The 20,758-nt window shown below is 45.9% G+C and overlaps 1 protein-coding gene across 1 annotated transcript in view; it reads left to right on the top strand.

Annotated features, from left to right (window-relative positions):
* The window catches only part of LOC311224710 (interleukin-1 receptor accessory protein-like), a gene marked incomplete at both ends in the record, with an annotated part of 59,483 nt that overhangs the window by 32,142 nt on the left and 6,583 nt on the right, over positions 1-20,758 (top strand). The window contains 6 exons of the mRNA XM_084309798.1: positions 553-679; positions 3,385-3,533; positions 5,417-5,560; positions 6,373-6,516; positions 7,420-7,727; positions 7,935-8,088. Coding sequence (XP_084165924.1) covers positions 553-679; positions 3,385-3,533; positions 5,417-5,560; positions 6,373-6,516; positions 7,420-7,727; positions 7,935-8,088 — 1,026 coding nt within the window. The remainder of the gene's footprint in view (positions 1-552; positions 680-3,384; positions 3,534-5,416; positions 5,561-6,372; positions 6,517-7,419; positions 7,728-7,934; positions 8,089-20,758) is intronic.

The following is a 20,758-nucleotide window of genomic DNA, read 5'->3' as shown; positions in this document are numbered from 1 at the left end:
TAATAATAATAATAATAATAATAATAATAATTAATAATAATTAATAATAATGAATACTAATTAATAATAATAATAATAATAATAATAATAATAATAATAATAATAATAATAATAATAATAATAATAATAATAATAATAATAATAATAATAATAATAATAATAATAATAATAATTAATAATAATAATAATAATAATAATAATAATAATAATAATAATAATAATAATAATAATAATAATAATAATAATAATAATTAATAATAATAGTAATATTAGTAATAATAGTAAGATGTTCCTTTATTAATCCCCTTGTGGGAATGCAGGTGTCATAGCAGCAGGGGGAGGGGAGGTACAGGTAATAGAAGTGACAATAAAATAGAGAATAAAAACATCAGATAGGAGGCATACTAGAACGGAATAGAAATCATGAAAATAAAAGTGAAGATCTGGTCAGTAATAATAATATAAAAATAATACAATAATAATAATAATTATAGTAATAATGAAAATAATAAAAAATAATTATTATAATCCGATTTTGCTTCCCACCACCAGGCACAGAGGTCCGTCTGGAATGCAAAGGCAAGTTCCCCTACCTGGAGGGACCATGGGAGATGTGGTGGAGCGTCGACGGCAAGACCGTGGAACAGCTGGGGGACGCCCGCTTCACCAAGACAGCCAGGTCACTCCTCATGACTTACCAGCCAGGTCACTCCTCATGACTTACCAGCCAGGTCACTCCTCATGACTTACCAGCCAGGTCACTCCTCATGACTTACCAGCCAGGTCACTCCTCATGACTTAACAGCCAGGTCACTCCTCATGACTTAACAGCCAGGTCACTCCTCATGACTTAACAGCCAGGTCACTCCTCATGACTTAACAGCCAGGTCACTCCTTATGACTTAACAGCCAGGTCACTCCTTATGACTTAACAGCCAGGTCACTCCTCATGACTTAACAGCCAGGTCACTCCTCATGACTTAACAGCCAGGTCACTCCTCATGACTTACCAGCCAGGTCACTCCTCATGACTTACCAGCCAGGTCACTCCTCATGACTTAACAGCCAGGTCACTCCTCATGACTTAACAACCAGGTCACTCCTCATGACTTAACAGCCAGGTCACTCCTCATGACTTAACAACCAGGTCACTCCTCATGACTTAACAGCCAGGTCACTCCTCATGACTTAACAACCAGGTCACTCCTCATGACTTAACAGCCAGGTCACTCCTCATGACTTAACAGCCAGGTCACTCCTCATGACTTAACAGCCAGGTCACTCCTCATGACTTAACAACCAGGTCACTCCTCATGACTTAACAGCCAGGTCACTCCTCATGACTTAACAACCAGGTCACTCCTCATGACTTAACAGCCAGGTCACTCCTCATGACTTACCAGCCAGGTCACTTCTCATGACTTAACAGCCAGGTCACTCCTCATGACTTAACAGCCAGGTCACTCCTCATGACTTAACAGCCAGGTCACTCCTCATGACTTAACAGCCAGGTCACTCCTCATGACTTTTACCAAAACAGTCAGGTCACTCCTCATGACTTGAGTATGTATTATATGTATTCTAAGAGGTATATGTATCTCCCAGACTGCTGTTATATGACTATGGAGACTATACATGTATGTGTGTATGTATTCTCAGAGGTATCTCTCTCTCCCAGACTGCTGTTATATGACTATGGAGACTATACATGTATGTGTGTATGTATTCTAAGAGGTATCTCTCTCTCCCAGACTGCTGTTATATGACTATGGAGACTATACATGTATGTGTGTATGTATTCTAAGAGGTATCTCTCTCTCCCAGACTGCTGTTATATGACTATGGAGACTATACATGTATGTGTGTATGTATTCTAAGAGGTATCTCTCTCTCCCAGACTGCTGTTATATGACTATGGAGACTCTACATCAGGGGTCTCAAACTCAATTTACCTGGGGGCCGCTGGAGGTAGAGTCTGGGTGAGGCTGGGCCGCATCAAATATTCCACAAAAAAGGGTTTCAAGCATTCAAAAAAAAGTACAACTGATCCAATCTTCTCAATCCTTAGCAATAACATTTCAGAACATGAACAGTTCTTCAGAACATGAACAGTTCTTCAGAACATGAATGGTTCTTCAGAACATAGGCTTCTCAGTGGTGTCAGTGGACTCATCCACAGCTATGGAAATGCACTGTGAATTTTTTTTTATTCTAATACAAAGCTGTTTAATCAAATCACCAGCCAGTATTTCAGTTGTTCTGGTTGCTGTGCGATCTGAGGGGGATTTGCTTTTGTTTGCCTTCAAACATGGTCTCCATCACTCAGTCATACATTCTTTTCAAATTGCCACCCTTCACAAGAGCTACCGTTTCTTGGCATATAGTCACATTGGTTTGGTGCTGGGACTCAGGATGAATGCATATTTTTCAGTCCATTCACCTTTGAATTGCAGTCGACTTTTCTTTTACTGACCATCTTTGAAAATGGCTAGAAACTAGGCTAGTAACTACATTTATCTCACGGAGATAAAACTGGGAGCGAGTTTACTGTAGATGCGCTGTCAACTGACTCGGACTGAAAGAGAGAGACGACTTGCATTCCCTGAAGACCCGCCCTACTCCCCTACTCTGCATCTGATTCGCAGACTGTGGGTGAGGGGGGGGACGCTGACGGGATGCTGAATGTGATTGGACCAGACCCGTACACAGACACAGACACAGACACTAAAGTGTGGCAGTGCAGCCAGCCGCTTATGCAGAGCACTGCTCGCAGTCAGAGGAGATAGCGAGGATGCATTTGTCTTCCACTTTACTTGATATCACTCCGGAATCACGTTTCAACCAAGTCACTAACATAACGTTGCTGTCATGAGCCTGCGCTATGGTAGCCTACAAGTGATCAAATAAATAAAACTTCCAACTCTCGCGCAACGTCTCGGCAAACAGTTTCGCGCGGGCCGCATTAACACTACACTTTGATGTCAAGTAGGGGGCCGCAAAATATCATCCCTCGGGCTGCAATTGGCCCGCGGGCCGCGAGTTTGAGACCCCTGCTCTACATGCATGTGTATGTATTCTAAGAGGTATCTCTCTCTCCCAGACTGCTGTTATATGACTATGGAGACTATACATGTATGTGTGTATGTATTCTAAGAGGTATATGTATCTCCCAGGCTGCTGTTATATGACTATGGAGACTCTACATGCATGTGTATGTATTCTAAGAGGTATCTCTCTCCCAGACTGCTGTTATATGACTATGGAGACTCTACATGCATGTGTATGTATTCTAAGAGGTATCTCTCTCCCAGACTGCTGTTATATGACTATGGAGACTCTACATGTATGTGTGTATATATTCTCAGAGGTATCTCTCTCTCCCAGACTGCTGTTATATGACTATGGAGACAGGCAGGAGGAGAGCGTGCTGGTGATCCAGGACTTCCAGGCTGCAGACCTGCAGAGAGAGTTGAACTGTTCGGTCCGGAACCAGAGGGGGTTCGCCACGCGGCGCGCCCAGCTGGAGGAGGAGGGTAGGGACCCAACACCCTGCTTTTAACACTTCTACAGTACCATTTATAACCCGAGTCCTATCATTATAATCGGTTACTGATGACCTCCTGATGTTAGTAACGATACATAATTATAATAATACATGGGATTTTAATATAGCACTTTTCTAGAACTCAATTTTGATGAACCCTTTCACTGCCACACGACAAAGGGTTAACCCTTTCACTGCCATTAACCGTGGTGTGGTAGTGAAAGGCTTAACCTTCTGTAGTGTGGTAGTGAAAGGGTTAAAGTAGCTTAGAGCCCAATTCATAGTCTGACTGTGGTGCTGTTTTCTTACAGTTACTGTTACGAAGGATCAGATTAAACCGAATATATATATTTATTGATTGATATATATTGCATAATATTTGTATATCGTTTGATATCCCTTGTATATTCCTTGTACATATACACGGAATATCCCTTTAGCCTAGTACAGACCATAATATTTCATTCTCCTATTGGACAGCGGTCCACCAGGCGCCATTGCCATACCTCCAAGGTCTGGTTCAAAGTCACCGCCGGGGACTTGTCTGGACATGAACGGTTCTGCGCAAGGATATGAGACAGGAATAAAGCTGGTACTAGTTTGTTCACCTAACGTATAAATACGGCACAGGTGAATACAGAAGCACTTAGTCTAGAGTTACCCAATAAGTTGAAGCCTCACCCACGATACAACGTGCGGTGAAGTATGGCCTGTTTGGCCCCAAATAGAGCATTGAGACCGCGTGCGAATTAATAACTGAAGTATCAGAGTTTAACGCTGTACCGTCGAGTTCGACTTATTCTATTAAGTCAGTAATAGTCTATTTGTGTATAGTGTATCGTGCGGCTACCGTTCTACAGTGACCAGCATCACCAACGTTTCCTCGTACCAGCTAGAGTGCTTATCCAGGCTGGGCTGCTTACCCTGGCACTTTCACCCGAGGGGCCCTAGACGAGGACCGTGTGGATCATGTACACTGGATAACCTACCGACGACTGCATAGCCCTTTTCGGCTGGATTATATTTGCTTTTGGTCCTGTAATTGATGGAGCGGAGAATCGCAGACACCCACAATTGTGTGGGATTTACCCTGTGAGGAGCCACGTCGAGCCGCCTCTCAGAAGCCTGAGGCCGGCTAGCTTTCTTCCATGCGGAGCTGCATGCTACGGAGAACAGCTGTATTCGTCTGCGGATCAAGAGATTATTGCACCGTCTCCTGTACTTGGAGTCTCTTTATCATCGTTGACCCAGACTCTACTACCGACAAATCCTCTCCCCTTGCTGGCTTACGACCGGAGGGACCCTACCAGTATCTCCCGCTATATTACCAGAGTACCATAGATATAATTCCTAAGATTCAGGTTGTATTATTATCTCCTGCGTAATATGAGAATGGACATACGTTATTGATTTGCCTACGCACATTCCTTTGCCTTATAAGCGCATCCAAAGTAAAGTATATTATGTACTATCCTTGCTGCTAATAAATACTTAAATCCAGTTTTGTGTGGAACCGAGTCATTGTGGGAAGTGTTCATCATAAGATACCTGTGTACTGTATGGCCAGTAGGAATGTACATAAGACGGTAGTGGTTTAATGATACCATACTTATCAATACAGTCAGGGAATTGTACCCCTCAGTTACAGTTACTATTACAGTTATTATTATTATAATGCAGTTCATATTTTTGGATTCAGATTACCGTAACATTAAAGATCTCTCTCTCTCTCTCTCTCTCTCTCTCTCTCTCTCTCTCTCTCTCTCTCTCTCTCTCTCTCTCTCTCTCTCTCTCTCTCTCTCTCTCTCTCTCTCTCTCTCTCTCTCTCTCTCTCTCCCCCCCTCTCTCTCTCTCTCTCTCTCTCGTTGATAGTCTCTCTGCCCTCCGTGGAGCTAGGCTGTGGTCTAGGAGTGACCTTGTTCCTGATGTTGGTGATGTTTGTCGTCTACCACGTCTTCTGGCTGGAGCTGCTGCTGCTCTACCGCTCCTGGTTTGGGACAGATGAGCGGCACACAGGTAACCAGACACCAGAGAGACCAGAGCACTGTGGTGGTTTAACCAGAGACACCAGAGAGACCAGAGCACTGTGGCCGTTTAACCAGAGAGACCAGAGAGACCAGAGCACTGTGGTGGTTTAACCAGAGACACCAGAGAGACCAGAGCACTGTGGTGGTTTAACCAGAGACACCAGAGAGACCAGACACTGTGGTGGTTTAACCAGAGACACCAGAGAGACCAGAGCACTGTGGTGGTTTAACCAGAGACACCAGAGAGACCAGAGCACTGTGGTCGTTTAACCAGAGACCAGAGAGACCAGAGCACTGTGGTGGTTTAACCAGAGAGACCAGAGAGACCAGAGCACTGTGGTAGTTTAACCAGAGACACCAGAGAGACCAGAGCACTGTGGTAGTTTAACCAGAGACACCAGTGCACTGTGGTAGTTTAACCAGAGAGACCAGAGCACTGTGGTAGTTTAACCAGAGAGACCAGAGCACTGTGGTAGTTTAACCAGAGACACCAGATCACTGTGGTAGTTTATCCAGAGACAGTCTATATATAATGAGATGGAGCACTGTGGTAGTTAAACCAGAGACAGTCTATATATTGAGATGGATCACTGTGGTAGTGAACGATGATACTTCTTGGAAAGTATTGAGCAATAGTGACAGAGTTATACGGAAGGCTATCTGACTATCTAATGTACAATTCACACTCATACATTTGAGATTAGCACAGTAAGGTTGCAAAACGTTTGTGTCAAGTTGAGAAACCGTGAACAAAGCAAACCGTTTGCTTCACCCTTTTCTTTGCTTCACCCTTTTCTGTAGACAATAAGGAGTATGACATCTACATCTCGTACGCTCGTAACAGCGAGGAGGAGCAGTTTGTCCTGTCGACGCTGCAGAAGGTTCTGGAGAACGACCTGGGATACACTGTCTGTATCTTCGACAGAGACAGCCTGCCTGGAGGAAGTATGTATGACAATACTACTACTACTACTACTACTACTACTACTACTACTACTACTACTACTACTACTACTACTACTACTACTACTACTACTACTACTACTAATACTACTACTACTACTACTACTACTGCTACTACTACTACTACTACTACTACTACTACTACTACTACTACTACTGCTACTGCTACTGCTACTGCTACTACTACTACTACTACTACTACTGCTACTGCTACTGCTACTGCTACTACTACTACTACTACTACTACTACTACTACTACTACTACTACTACTACTACTACTAATACTACTACTATTACTACTACTAATACTAATACTAATACTACTACTACTGCCACTGCTACTACTGCTGCTACTGCTACTACTAATATTACTACTACTACTAATACTATTATTAATATTACTATTATTATTACTATTACTACTACTCCTCCTCCTACTACTATTCTACTACTACTACTACTACTACTACTACTACTACTACAACTGCCATTATTATTAATATTATTATTAATATTATTATAATTATTATGATGATTTCTATAATAATAATTATACACCATCTGATATCTGAGAGTTACACCACACATATATTTGACTGTGCCGTTAAGTCTGGAGGTGAGTGAGTATAAAAGCTGTCATATTTATCACCAATATACTTAATATATTAGTTCCAGAGACTACGCAGACCGTAGCACCCATAGCACAACCTGGCCTACTCCCCATGTCAATGTCCTCACTGAAGTCAATGTCCTCACTGAAGTCAATGTCCTCACTGAAGTCAATGTCCTCACTGAAGTCAATGTCCTCACTGAAGTCAATGTCCTCACTGAAGTCAATGTCCTCACTGAAGTCAATGTCGTTGTCGTCGTCGTCCCCCCCCCAGCCATCACAGATGAGACCCTGAGTTTTGTTGGGCGTAGCCGGCGCCTCCTTGTGGTCCTGAGCCCTGGGTACGGGTCCCAGGGCACCCAGGCTCTGCTGGAGCTCAAGGCCGGCCTGGACGGCATGGCGCGGGGTGGCCACCTGCGGGTGATCCTGGTTCAGTACCGGCCCCTGCGGCGCCAGAGCTGGGTCAGGGAGCTGAGGCGGGCTCGGGTGGCGCTGGTGCTGGTCCGCTGGCAGGGAGACAAGTCCAGCGAGCTGACGTCCAGGTTCTGGAAGAAGCTGAGGGTGGAGCTACCAGTCAGGAGCGTCAGAGAGAGGAGCATTCAGCGTGAGGACAGCGCCATGTTGGCTCTCAAGAGCATCCAGAGTGGGGAGAGCGCCATTTTGGCTCTCTAGAGCATCCAGCGTGAGGACAGCGCCATGTTGGCTCTCAGGAGCATCCAGAGTGGGGAGAGCGCCATTTTGGCTCTCTAGAGCATCCAGAGTGGGGAGAGCGCCATTTTGGCTCTCTAGAGCATCCAGAGTGAGGACAGCGCCATGGTGGCTCTCAGGAACACCCAGAGTAAAGAGAGCGCCATGTTGGCTCTCAGGAACACCCAGAGTAAAGAGAGCGCCATGTTGGCTCTCAAGAGCATTCAGAGTAAGGAGAGTGACATGTTGGCTCTCAGTAACATTCAGAACTCTAAGAATGCTCTCCCGTCGCATTAAAGTGCACACATTACGCCTCAGAGCCCCGCAGGAGGGCCTGTGCCCCTGGCCGACACCACTGCATTTCAAAGGCTATAGCGGCGCAGTCTTAAAGCTAGATGGAAGATACCGGTGTCGTATGAAACCAGACGACCTCTTGGTGACCTATTGGTACTGATCACGTCATGCTTGCAAAATAATGCACAGGTGATTGATTGATTGAAAATTGTATTAACAGATTGCAGAATGGGTACAATACAATACGGCTCAATACACACAATTGTTAAGGGGATGCAGACCAGAGAAAGACTTTCGTCTTGTTTACATCAGGGTCCCCCATTTTCAATTCATCATGAATTGTAAGTAAGGGTGCAATTATAGTAGCACCGTGCAATCCATTCTTTGTGGATCTAGCCCTTAGTGTCTCAATGTTCATCAAGGTATTAGTGTCTTAATGTTCCTTGAGGTCTTAGTGTCTCAATGTTCTTCAAGATCTTAGTGTTTTAATGTGGTATTTTAGATGTTAATTAATGATCAAGTGGTCAGAAATGGTAACATTTTGCACCAAATCTGTGTAACAAATGGGATCAACAACGTATGAGACATACAGTATTTGAGCCTGGAAACAGCCATCATAATGTTCTCAGCCCTTCTACACTATGAATATCCAACATTTGAACAGGCGCCTAACCAAAAACACAGCTTTTATTACAGATTTATGGCTGGAACTAAAAGAAAACCTGGCATACAGTGCTGAGCTGCGTCTCAAGCTGAAGCGGCATTTCTCCACAAAACAATGCTGATTTATTTTGCACATTGATGTGTCTGGAATTACCATAGAATTATAGAGTCGTTATCCATATTTCATTAGTGATGTAGCCTTTTTCTTTCTTTAATTTCTTCCATGTAAGAGACAACTTGAGTCAACTGTCTCTCTCTGTCTCTAGTGTCAGGTTGTAACATTCCACCTAGTACAACAAGATACAAGATACTTTAATCTTTAAACGTTCATCTCAGGTGACCTCTGACCCTACCTGGGGTGTTCACTACATCTGCACATTACAGCTACACATAGGATAATAGGAAACAGCACTTAACCAATATGTTACTCTTGGCTCAGCAGTAAGATCTAAAGGTTCCAAGGTCAAGGTCAACTTTGTTTATATAGCACATTTAAAACCAACCGAAGTTGCACCAAAGTGCTTTACAATATAAAACAGAGAAATACAAAAAATACAAAATACAGTATACACAAAATCAAAAGCTACAATACATTAACAACAATCACGACATGACCAGGGATGTAGGGCTTACCAAGCCTCAAAAAGCCAATGAAAACAAGTGAGTCTTCAGCTGAGCTTTAAAACTCTCTAGGCCTGAGCAGACCTCATTTGCAGTGGACCACTGTTCCACAACTTAGGGGCAGCCACCGCAAAAGCTCGGTCGCCTTTTGTTTTTAACCTTGGGACATCTAAAAGTACTTTATTGGATGACCTCAGTGCTCTAGCTGGGGTGCAAACATGGAGAAGTTCAGCTATAGGTACTGAGGGGCCAGACCATTCAATGCCTTGAACAAACACAAACATCCCAAATGGTCATATACTAGTTGTTTTACTTGTGATACAGGGGAACAGTCCAGTATATTTAGACCAGCATTGTAGACAATACCATATGACTACTGGGAACTCACGGTCAGCTGTGGGCTCTCAGGTCAAAGGTACCATAATATGATAAGGACTTAGATAGAGGTTAAACTACTACTTTTACTTGTGACTTGTGGAGCGATGAGACAGAAGAAGACACAGGACACTTATTAAGCTACCAGAGACTATTGTAATAGTTAGGATGGGTTAAAATGCAGAGGACACCCAGGAAGACACTTAGTTACCAGAGATTATTTTAATAGTTAGGATGGGTTAAATGCAGAGGACACACAGAAATACACTTATTAAGCTACCAGAGACTATTTTAATAGTTAGGATGGGTTAAATGCAGAGGACACACAGAAATACACTTATTAAGCTACCAGAGACTATTTTAATAGTTAGGATGGGTTAAATGCAGAGGACAAAGTCCTGGTATATGCGAAACTCTACTTAGTAACAAAGAGATTCCAGTTGTAATTTTCCACAGTACAGTATTATCATTGTCTGCCATTATTTTGTCATTATCATTCATGCCATTATTACCTTTTGCACGAGAACACTTTGCATTGATTGACACTGTGTCCATGGCTACCATGGCCCACGCTACCATGGTCCATGCTATCAGGAAACCATTTGTTATTATTATTTTTTGTGGATTCAATCATTCCTTTTCTGTAACCCTTGACTTAAACAGCACAGCTGGGGTTTGGAGAGGTGTTCGGTACATGTTCACAACTGAATGAGGACACTGTCCTGGAGAGAACATGGGGCCCTGGACCACTGTTTGAAGCTAGCAGGAGAAAAGGAGTGCAAGGCCTGCAATTTAGTTAAAGACAACATTTTTCATTAAATAGTAATCATTAAACATTTTAATTAAAAGTATACATCCACAGAGCTTTTAGAAAGGTGCGGAATAAAGTATTGCTTTTCCCCCAAACAATTATTGATTCATGAATTTATAATTAAAAAAGATTTGGCAGGTCCAAAATGTATGAGAACATTTTCGGTTCAAAATTGCACAGTAAGTCATCATGCCCTCTACCAATACCCTATATCAATACCTATATCAATACCCTCTATAAATACCCAGAAGAAAAGCTGTGATTGGACCATTTCTAATTTGCCTCATGCAGGACAAGGTGCTGAATCCTGTTACAGCAGCATCTGCTGGTTAATACACTTATTATACAAAATGTTAATCAACTGATGCTTTGAGTAAAGTGTTACAGAAATGTCTCCACTCTGACGTGAAACATTCAAAATCATGCACTTATTTGTTTTATTGTTGTTTTTCCATTTCATTGTATCTGTTAATTTTGTATGTAAATTAAATGCAATTTCCTGTTTTGTTTTGTTTTTTGGTCACATTACCATTCAGTGGAAATCTGAATGGAATAATACTCCAATAATTTGCTTTTTGTATCCTTGATCATAACATGTATGACTATTGTTTTCATGACTTTATTTTATTGTATTATATATATTTTTTAATAAAAGTCCATTCATTTCATGCCATACGTGTCATTCATACGTAATCCATCTCATGATACCCAGACAACAATGAGAAACAGTATAGACACATCTAGGATGAGGTGTACATCTCTACAGAACAATGAGATATAAACACATCTGGAATGAGGTGTACATCTATATGATATGATACATTTATTTATATTGCGCCCCTCAACCAATAGTTACATCGGCCCGGGGCGCATCCCGGGAAAGAAAGAGAAACAAAAAAGACAGGAGCAATAGGAAAACAGAAAAAAATACATGCAGTCCAACCAAGCAGATAGAGAACAGACAGACATAATACACCAGTCATACTACAATACAAAACTAGCTCATGGATTGTTTATGGCGAAAAGGTGGGTTTTGAGCATGGCCTTAAAGGTCTGTAGAGTGCTTGCAGATTTCAAGTTGAGTGGGAGCTTGTTCCAGAGTGTCGGTGCTGCAACTGCGAAAGCCCGGTTTCCCTTCAGTACAGTATACAGTATTGTATACAGTACAATGAGATATACACACATCTAGGATGAGGTGTACATCTATACAGCACAATGAGATATAAACACATCTAGGATGAGGTGCACATCTCTACAGCACAATGAGATATAAACACATCTAGGATGAGGTGCACATCTCTACAGCACAATGAGATATAAACATCTAGGATGAGGTGTACATCTCTACAGTACAATGAGATATACACACATCTAGGATGAGGTGTACATCTCTACAGTACAATGAGATATACACACATCTAGGATGAGGTGTACATCTATACAGCACAATGAGATATAAACACATCTAGGATGAGGTGTACATCTCTACAGCACAATGAGATATAAACACATCTAGGATGAGGTGCACATCTCTACAGCACAATGAGATATAAACACATCTAGGATGAGGTGTACATCTCTACAGCACAATGAGATATAAACATCTAGGATGAGGTGTACATCTCTACAGCACAATGAGATATAAACACATCTAGGATGAGGTGTACATCTATACAGCACAATGAGATATAAACACATCTAGGATGAGGTGTACATCTATACAGCACAATGAGATATAAACACATCTAGGATGAGGTGCACATCTCTACAGCACAATGAGATATAAACATCTAGGATGAGGTGTACATCTCTACAGCACAATGAGATATAAACACATCTAGTGTTGTGAAGGGCCAGATTAAACCGAATATATATATTTATTTATATATATATATTTAATTGTATTTGTATATTCTCTAATATTCCCTGATATCCCTTGTATATTCCTTGTACAATATGCATTGAATATCCATTCTAGCCTACTGAACATCCCATAATAGTCTCCATTCTACTATTGGTCGAGACCTTGGTGCCAGGCTGCCATACCCCCCAGACCCAGTTCAAGCGTACCGCTCAACATGTACGAACAAGTCCTAGTTCCGCGTAGGAATCTGGCTACCGCACCACTAATGGGACTATTTGTTCATAGTGCGTATATATACTGCGCTACTAAAGTAGGACTTCCTTTTCAGTCCAGTTTCTTACCCTCCAATAGAGTCACAGACGTAAAGCCTCCCCGCGACGCCACGTGTGGGAGTAAGGCCAAGTTCGCCTACCATCGGTATTGAGACATCGTGTATATCAATATTTGAATAGTCATATTTGGCACTATATCGTCGAGTTGGACGTAGTCTATTAAGCTAATAATAGTCTGTTAATATATAGTGCTTCGTGCGGTGAGAATACTACCGTAGTCAGTACCCCATCGTTTCGGGCAGAGAGCTGGCTGCTTAACCAGGATGATCGACTCCATGTGAGATTGCACCCGAGGAGCCCCAGAGCCGACGAGCGAGTGGACCTGTATACCGGATTATTCTACCGACGACAGCCCGCCTTCCCAGGCACGGATTATGCTTTGTATACGTTGATTATTCCATGGATAAAGACCCCCGACACTGCCGTGTGTTGGAACCCCCCCCCCCTGGAGAGGACGCAAGGTGAGGAGACGCTCTGCAAGACGAGGTCGCTTCACGTCTCTCCTCCGTGGACCGGAGGACGCCGGCCCACAAAGAGTCCATCTGCTTTCATCTGTGGTCCAAGGATCGCCGGCGCATTGAACGGCACTACAGTGGGTTCACCTGGGATACCCTTGGCCGGATGAGGCAGCCGGATTCTACCCCCCCCCCCTTCCTATTCCTGTCGGCTTACAAGCGACCGGATTAACCCCCCCTAGTGTATCCAGCCTATAATCATCAAAGTATCATTGCTGTTATTCCTTAACTATTCCAGGTCGTATATGTACCACCTGCGCCTTCAGAGATTGGACATTCTCTATTGATATACCGACGAATACTCTTGCCATAAAAGTGCATACTAATTCCCATTCATAAATGTGATTGATTTGATTAAGTGCTTGCTCTACACACCATCGCTGTGTAGAAATAAAGACCTATTTCTAATTCGTACATTTGTGTTGGATCCGTTTCATCTACGTGACAGTGTTCATCATAATATATTTATGCCGAGTACTGGGTGGCCGAATATTAAGTACAAAGGTAGTGGTAGTAAGTATCATATCTAGTAATACAGTCAGGGAATTGTACCCCTCAGTTACAATTGGTCCTTCGAGCCGGAGGGTAATTAGTGTAATATTAATATAGTGTTATTAATATTGAAATGGCCTATGATGAACACTCCACGAAACGATCCTCCTAACCAACACCCGCAGCGCGAACGACGGCTCCCTCAGTACTTAGAGGCTTACGCTGTCAGTCAACAACCTAGTCTTCTACTAACAGTAAACGCGGTAAAACTAGAAAGTAAAAGTATGTCTAACCCCAACGCCCAGACTACCCCGACCATAGAGGCCCCTACGGGCTCTAATGTAACTGACCAAGTTCACGGTGGGGACCAGTGGGAACCAGACATGACTTCACACCCCGCCAGTACTGAAGAAGTAGTCCCCGATGAGTCCCGGGAGGAATACAACGCTACCGAGAGAGAACTCGGCACGGAAGAAGACGGGGAGAGCACCGTGGAGATAGAGCTCCAAGGCTCCGCAAGGAGTACCCCGAGGGAAGGCTCCCCTATACAACCGCCTTCTCCCAGCGAGGCAGAGAGGACCCTACAGCAGGCCTTCCTCATCAGCCTGAACGCCGCTGCTGAACGCGACCGACTGCAGATCCAGCAGCGGAGCGAAGATGAGCATATACGTCTAGAAATAAGACGCATTCAGAGAGAAGAGAATGTGGCCCGAGACCGAGCAGACAGCCAGCGAGCAGCTGCTGGTGCTCTACGGGACGCAGAGCGCGACAGACAGCAAGCGCAACTAATAGAACAGCTGATCAGACGGACAACACCCTCTCCCTCCGCCAGAGGCTCCAGGAACTCGTCTAGACACACCTCCAGGGCGGCATCCCCTAGCCGAGTAAACAACCCTGAACTTGACCAACAGACGAGGTCTATACCCCCCACAGACCACCTCCCCCCACCGGTCCAAGCGAGACCTAGCAACCGGGAAGGAGCAGCATATCCTGTGGAGAGGCTAAACCAGAGACTACAAGCACTGGATGACCTAACTGAAGACGAAGAGGAAGAGGAGGAGAACCACGCCCGACGACAGCACAGTACTCTACCGGACCAGGAGGTCCGGTACAGCCCAGGCTATACTCCCTCGGAGCTGCGCTACAGACCCCCGACTCTATACCCGGGTGAGCACGACGCACGACCCGCACCGAGGAACAGCACCTGGACAAGCGGGCCATGGTACACTGCCGGTACCAGCCCATACCAAGGAGCGGGAGGAGACTCGCCTAGGAGGCCTCTCCCCCAACGCTCGCCGATGTATCCACAGTCAGCGTCATACATTGGCACGCCTATGGTACCCGACTTCACCCAAGAGAACCGGGCCCAGTATACAGAACTCCACATGTGTCTGGAGACCATGTTGGTGGATGTATTGGATGAACGCCATAAATACGCCATCCTACTGAAGCACTTAAAGGTACCCCGCGCACATAATATAGCGCTCGCCTACGCGACTTCCACCACCCCATACACAGCAGCGCTGGTAGCATTGGACCAGAGGTATGGGCGCATATGGGATTACGTGATCCAGGAGATCCGACACATCGACCGCTTACCCCCAGCAATAGACAATCGAGCACTGGACGACCTGTCCATCAGAGTGCAGTCCCTGGTAGGGATGTTGGGAGCGCAGAGAGAGAAGGGGAGGCATGAACTTTACGCCAACTCAAATGTGGAAAGGATCTTGGAGAAGCTGCCGCCCGCTCGACAGGAGCGTTTTAGGCGGCAGAGAGACCACCGAGACCCGAATGGCCCCGAACCGAACCTCCTCGATCTAGCGGACTTCCTGGCGAGAGAAGTCAGCAGCCTACGGCTAGATACATTTGGACGGAGCACCCCTGGCTCCAGAGAAGGAACCAGACGACTAAATGATGGAAGAAGATCGGTGACTGTGATGCACCAATCGGAGTCAGTACCGAGCAGCAGGAGCCACAGTACCCCCTCCAGAACGGAGAAGTGGAAGATAGTGTGCCCCTACTGTGAGAAAGAACACTGGCTAGCGCAATGTGACTCCTTCCCCAAGCTGAACGCGGAGGAAGCAAGTCAATGGATAAAGTCCAACAAGCGCTGTTTTCGCTGTGCGCGCTCACACATGGCAGCCGAATGCCGCTTAAAGAAAAGGTGCACCAAGTGCGATGGAGCCCATCTGGACATACTTCACGACAGTAACAGACGGCGCCCTTCACCCGCACCATCCAGCAGCAAAGCGAGCGTCATGTACATCGATCCCGCCAGCAGCAGTGGAGCCCGAGTACTCCTAAAAGTAGTGCGTGTGACACTAAGCTACCAGAATAAAGTCCTGGACACTTACGCCGTCCTCGATGACGGGTCAGAGAAGACCCTGCTGCTCGCCTCCGCTGCGGCCCAGCTAGGGCTGCGGGGAAGCGAAACCCAAATGACAATTCGGACAATAAGACGAGATTTGAAGATGATAAAGGGCGAGAATGTCTCATTCTCTATCGCAGCAAGCGGCCAGCCTGAGCGACGGTACCAGATTACAGACGCTTTCACCAGCCAAGAAATAGGACTGTCGCGGTACACATACCCCGTCGCCAAGCTGATGGAGAAATATGCACATCTGCGCAAGTTACCGATCCCGCTCATAGACAATGCTATGCCGACCCTGTTGATAGGCTCCGACCATGCAGACCTCATTGTCCCGATAGACCGGGTTCATACCGGACCCCGAGGCTGTCCTGCAGCAGTCGAGACCCGTTTGGGATGGACTCTCCAAGGCCCGCTCGCCAAATCTCTCAACCGAAGTACAGCCACTAGATGTCTCCACTCCCGAGTCACGGAGGGAGAAACCGCACTCCTGCAACACGTAGAGCGGCTATGGACCTTGGAACAAATGCCCTTTAAGAACGGAAGGAAAGACATTCGCTCTAAAGATGACATTTACGCCATTCACCTCCTCGAGACAGGGACCAAGAGAGTCCCGGTCAACGGCGTGTTGAGATACGCCACGCCACTCCTGCGGCGAGAAGGAATGCCTACTTTCCACGCCAAGACAGACGCCACAGAACGGTACCTGCTGAACACGGAGCGGCGCTTAGCCAAGAACCCCGCCCAAGAGAGTGTATACCGCGCTGAGATTGAGAAGCTCATCACAGCGGGACACGTCACAAAGATGGACATTAAAGAGGCTGACCAGACCACTGAATCGTGGTACGTGCCTCACCACAAGGTCCATCACAACGGTAAAGACCGCATGGTATTTAACTGCAGCTACCAGATCGGATCCCAAAATCTGAATAAAGAGTTACTGCCCGGTCCCACACTCGGCCCCTCCCTACTCGGCGTTCTACTCCGCTTCCGCCAGGAAAGGGTGGCCATCAGCGGGGACATTAAAGGAATGTTCCTGCAGGTGAGATTAGTAGAGGAGGACAAGCCCCTGTTACGGTTCCTATGGAGAGAGAAGCCAGGAGATGAGCACCCAGCCATCTACCAATGGGAAGTCCTCCCCTTCGGAACGACGTGCAGCCCCTGCTGTGCTACATTTGCACTACAGAAACATGTAGCAGAGGACCCAGCAGCGGACGAAGAGGTCCGACACAGCGTAAAGAACAGCTTCTACGTAGACAACTGTCTACAAAGCCTTTCAACCCAGGAAGAAGCCGAGGCTCTCCTGATTAAACTCCGCGCCTCATTGATCAAAGGCGGCTTTGATCTCAGGCAGTGGGCCAGCAGCGATCCGCAAGTACTGCGCAGCCTCTCCTCCGAGGACAAGGCAGCCAGCAGCGAGACCTGGATGGCTACAATCCCGGGAGAAGCCCAGGAGATGACCCTGGGATTGGTGTGGCGATTCAAAACAGATTCGCTTCACTACAGACACAAGCCCCTGACTACGGAGCAGGGAAGGCCGGCGGCGGCGCCGACCACCAGACGGAGTGTGTACACAACACTCGCCCGACAATATGACCCACTAGGATGTATTCTACCGTACACCAAAATGATTGTACGAGCATTGTGGGACAAGGACCAGGGCTGGGACGACCCCATTCCCGCACACCTTGCATCCACCTGGAGAGAGTGGGAGATGGAGCTCCACTCACTCCCAGGCGTTAATATGCGCCGAAGCTACTTCCCACCCACGGTGAGGCCAGAGACATGTAAATGGACTTACACGTCTTCAGTGACGCCTCAGAGGTCGCATACGGATCAGTAGCCTACTTGCGGGCCCAAGAAAGGGGGGTAGAGATCTACACAGCATTTGTCCTCGCCCGCTCGAGAATAGCCCCACGCAAGCAACAATCTATCCCACGTCTAGAGCTCTGCGCAGCCCTAGCCGGAGCGCACCTAGCCACGCTCATCCAACGTGAGCTCACCATACCGGTGTCTAGAACAATCCTGTGGTCAGATTCCACGACAGTACTCGCCTGGATCCAATCGGACTCATGCAAGTACAAAGTCTTCGTGGGAGTCAGAGTCACCGAGATTCAAGACTTAACCGAAGAGTTAACCGGAGAAACAGAGTGGCGCTACGTTGATACAAAACAGAACCCAGCTGACGTCATCACCCGGGGGATGCCCCTGGATGACCTCACCCGTCGCAATGTCTACAGTGACGGCCCCGCATTCCTAAGACTCCCGGAAGGAGAGTGGCCCACGCCTATCCCGAGGGAAGCCAGTCAGGAGGAGGCTGAGAATAAGAAGCCTGTGTTCTGTGGATTGAGCACTGTTATCTCCGCAGACCCCAACACACTCCTGATGGGGCGGCTAGATCCCACATTACCCCAGACAATGTACCGGCCTGAAGAAGCGAATGGCCGACGAATGTGGAGGTACAGCCAAGTATTAGCCGACAAGTTTTGGAGCAGTTTCCTACTACACTACCTACCGTCTCTACAGACCCGCCAGAAGTGGGTAAAGGAGAGAGACAATTTGACAGAAGGAACAGTCGTCATGATTATTGATCAATCACTGCCCAGAGCTATGTGGCCGGCCGGCCGCGTAAGCAAAGTGATCACCGGTGCCGACGGCAAGGTCCGAGCAGCTGAAGTGCTTGTCCAGGGTCGCACTTACACCCGTCCCGTGGCGAGGCTCATAGAACTGCCCCGACTCCCAGACACAATCGATGATGACCATGACCCTATAACCCTATGACTTTGTGAAGTTGACTGACCCCTACAGCAAACCCTTATGTGTAAATAGACAACGCGATTAATCTGTCTCTGTTTAACTGATTAGGTCTGGGACCAATCAGGGGGTGGCTGTTGTGAAGGGCCAGATTAAACCGAATATATATATTTATTTATATATATATATTTAATTGTATTTGTATATTCTCTAATATTCCCTGATATCCCTTGTATATTCCTTGTACAATATGCATTGAATATCCATTCTAGCCTACTGAACATCCCATAATAGTCTCCATTCTACTATTGGTCGAGACCTTGGTGCCAGGCTGCCATACCCCCCAGACCCAGTTCAAGCGTACCGCTCAACATGTACGAACAAGTCCTAGTTCCGCGTAGGAATCTGGCTACCGCACCACTAATGGGACTATTTGTTCATAGTGCGTATATATACTGCGCTACTAAAGTAGGACTTCCTTTTCAGTCCAGTTTCTTACCCTCCAATAGAGTCACAGACGTAAAGCCTCCCCGCGACGCCACGTGTGGGAGTAAGGCCAAGTTCGCCTACCATCGGTATTGAGACATCGTGTATATCAATATTTGAATAGTCATATTTGGCACTATATCGTCGAGTTGGACGTAGTCTATTAAGCTAATAATAGTCTGTTAATATATAGTGCTTCGTGCGGTGAGAATACTACCGTAGTCAGTACCCCATCGTTTCGGGCAGAGAGCTGGCTGCTTAACCAGGATGATCGACTCCATGTGAGATTGCACCCGAGGAGCCCCAGAGCCGACGAGCGAGTGGACCTGTATACCGGATTATTCTACCGACGACAGCCCGCCTTCCCAGGCACGGATTATGCTTTGTATACGTTGATTATTCCATGGATAAAGACCCCCGACACTGCCGTGTGTTGGAACCCCCCCCCCTGGAGAGGACGCAAGGTGAGGAGACGCTCTGCAAGACGAGGTCGCTTCACGTCTCTCCTCCGTGGACCGGAGGACGCCGGCCCACAAAGAGTCCATCTGCTTTCATCTGTGGTCCAAGGATCGCCGGCGCATTGAACGGCACTACAGTGGGTTCACCTGGGATACCCTTGGCCGGATGAGGCAGCCGGATTCTACCCCCCCCCCCTTCCTATTCCTGTCGGCTTACAAGCGACCGGATTAACCCCCCCTAGTGTATCCAGCCTATAATCATCAAAGTATCATTGCTGTTATTCCTTAACTATTCCAGGTCGTATATGTACCACCTGCGCCTTCAGAGATTGGACATTCTCTATTGATATACCGACGAATACTCTTGCCATAAAAGTGCATACTAATTCCCATTCATAAATGTGATTGATTTGATTAAGTGCTTGCTCTACACACCATCGCTGTGTAGAAATAAAGACCTATTTCTAATTCGTACATTTGTGTTGGATCCGTTTCATCTACGTGACAGTGTTCATCATAATATATTTATGCCGAGTACTGGGTGGCCGAATATTAAGTACAAAGGTAGTGGTAGTAAGTATCATATCTAGTAATACAGTCAGGGAATTGTACCCCTCAGTTACATCTAGGATGAGGTGTACATCTCTACAGCACAATGAGATATAAACACATCTAGGATGAGGTGTACATCTATACAGCACAATGAGATATAAACACATCTAGGATGAGGTGTACATCTCTACAGCACAATGAGATATAAACACATCTAGGATGAGGTGTACATCTCTACAGCACAATGAGATATAAACATCTAGGATGAGGTGTACATCTATACAGCACAATGAGATATAAACACATCTAGGATGAGGTGTACATCTCTACAGCACAATGAG

The sequence above is a fragment of the Notolepis coatsorum genome, assembly GCF_963971535.1.
Source record: "Notolepis coatsorum genome assembly, chromosome: 1".
Taxonomy (NCBI): Eukaryota; Metazoa; Chordata; class Actinopteri; order Aulopiformes; family Paralepididae; genus Notolepis; species Notolepis coatsorum.
The sequence above is the reverse complement of the archived record's forward strand: the minus strand, read 5'-3'. Positions and strand labels throughout refer to the sequence as shown.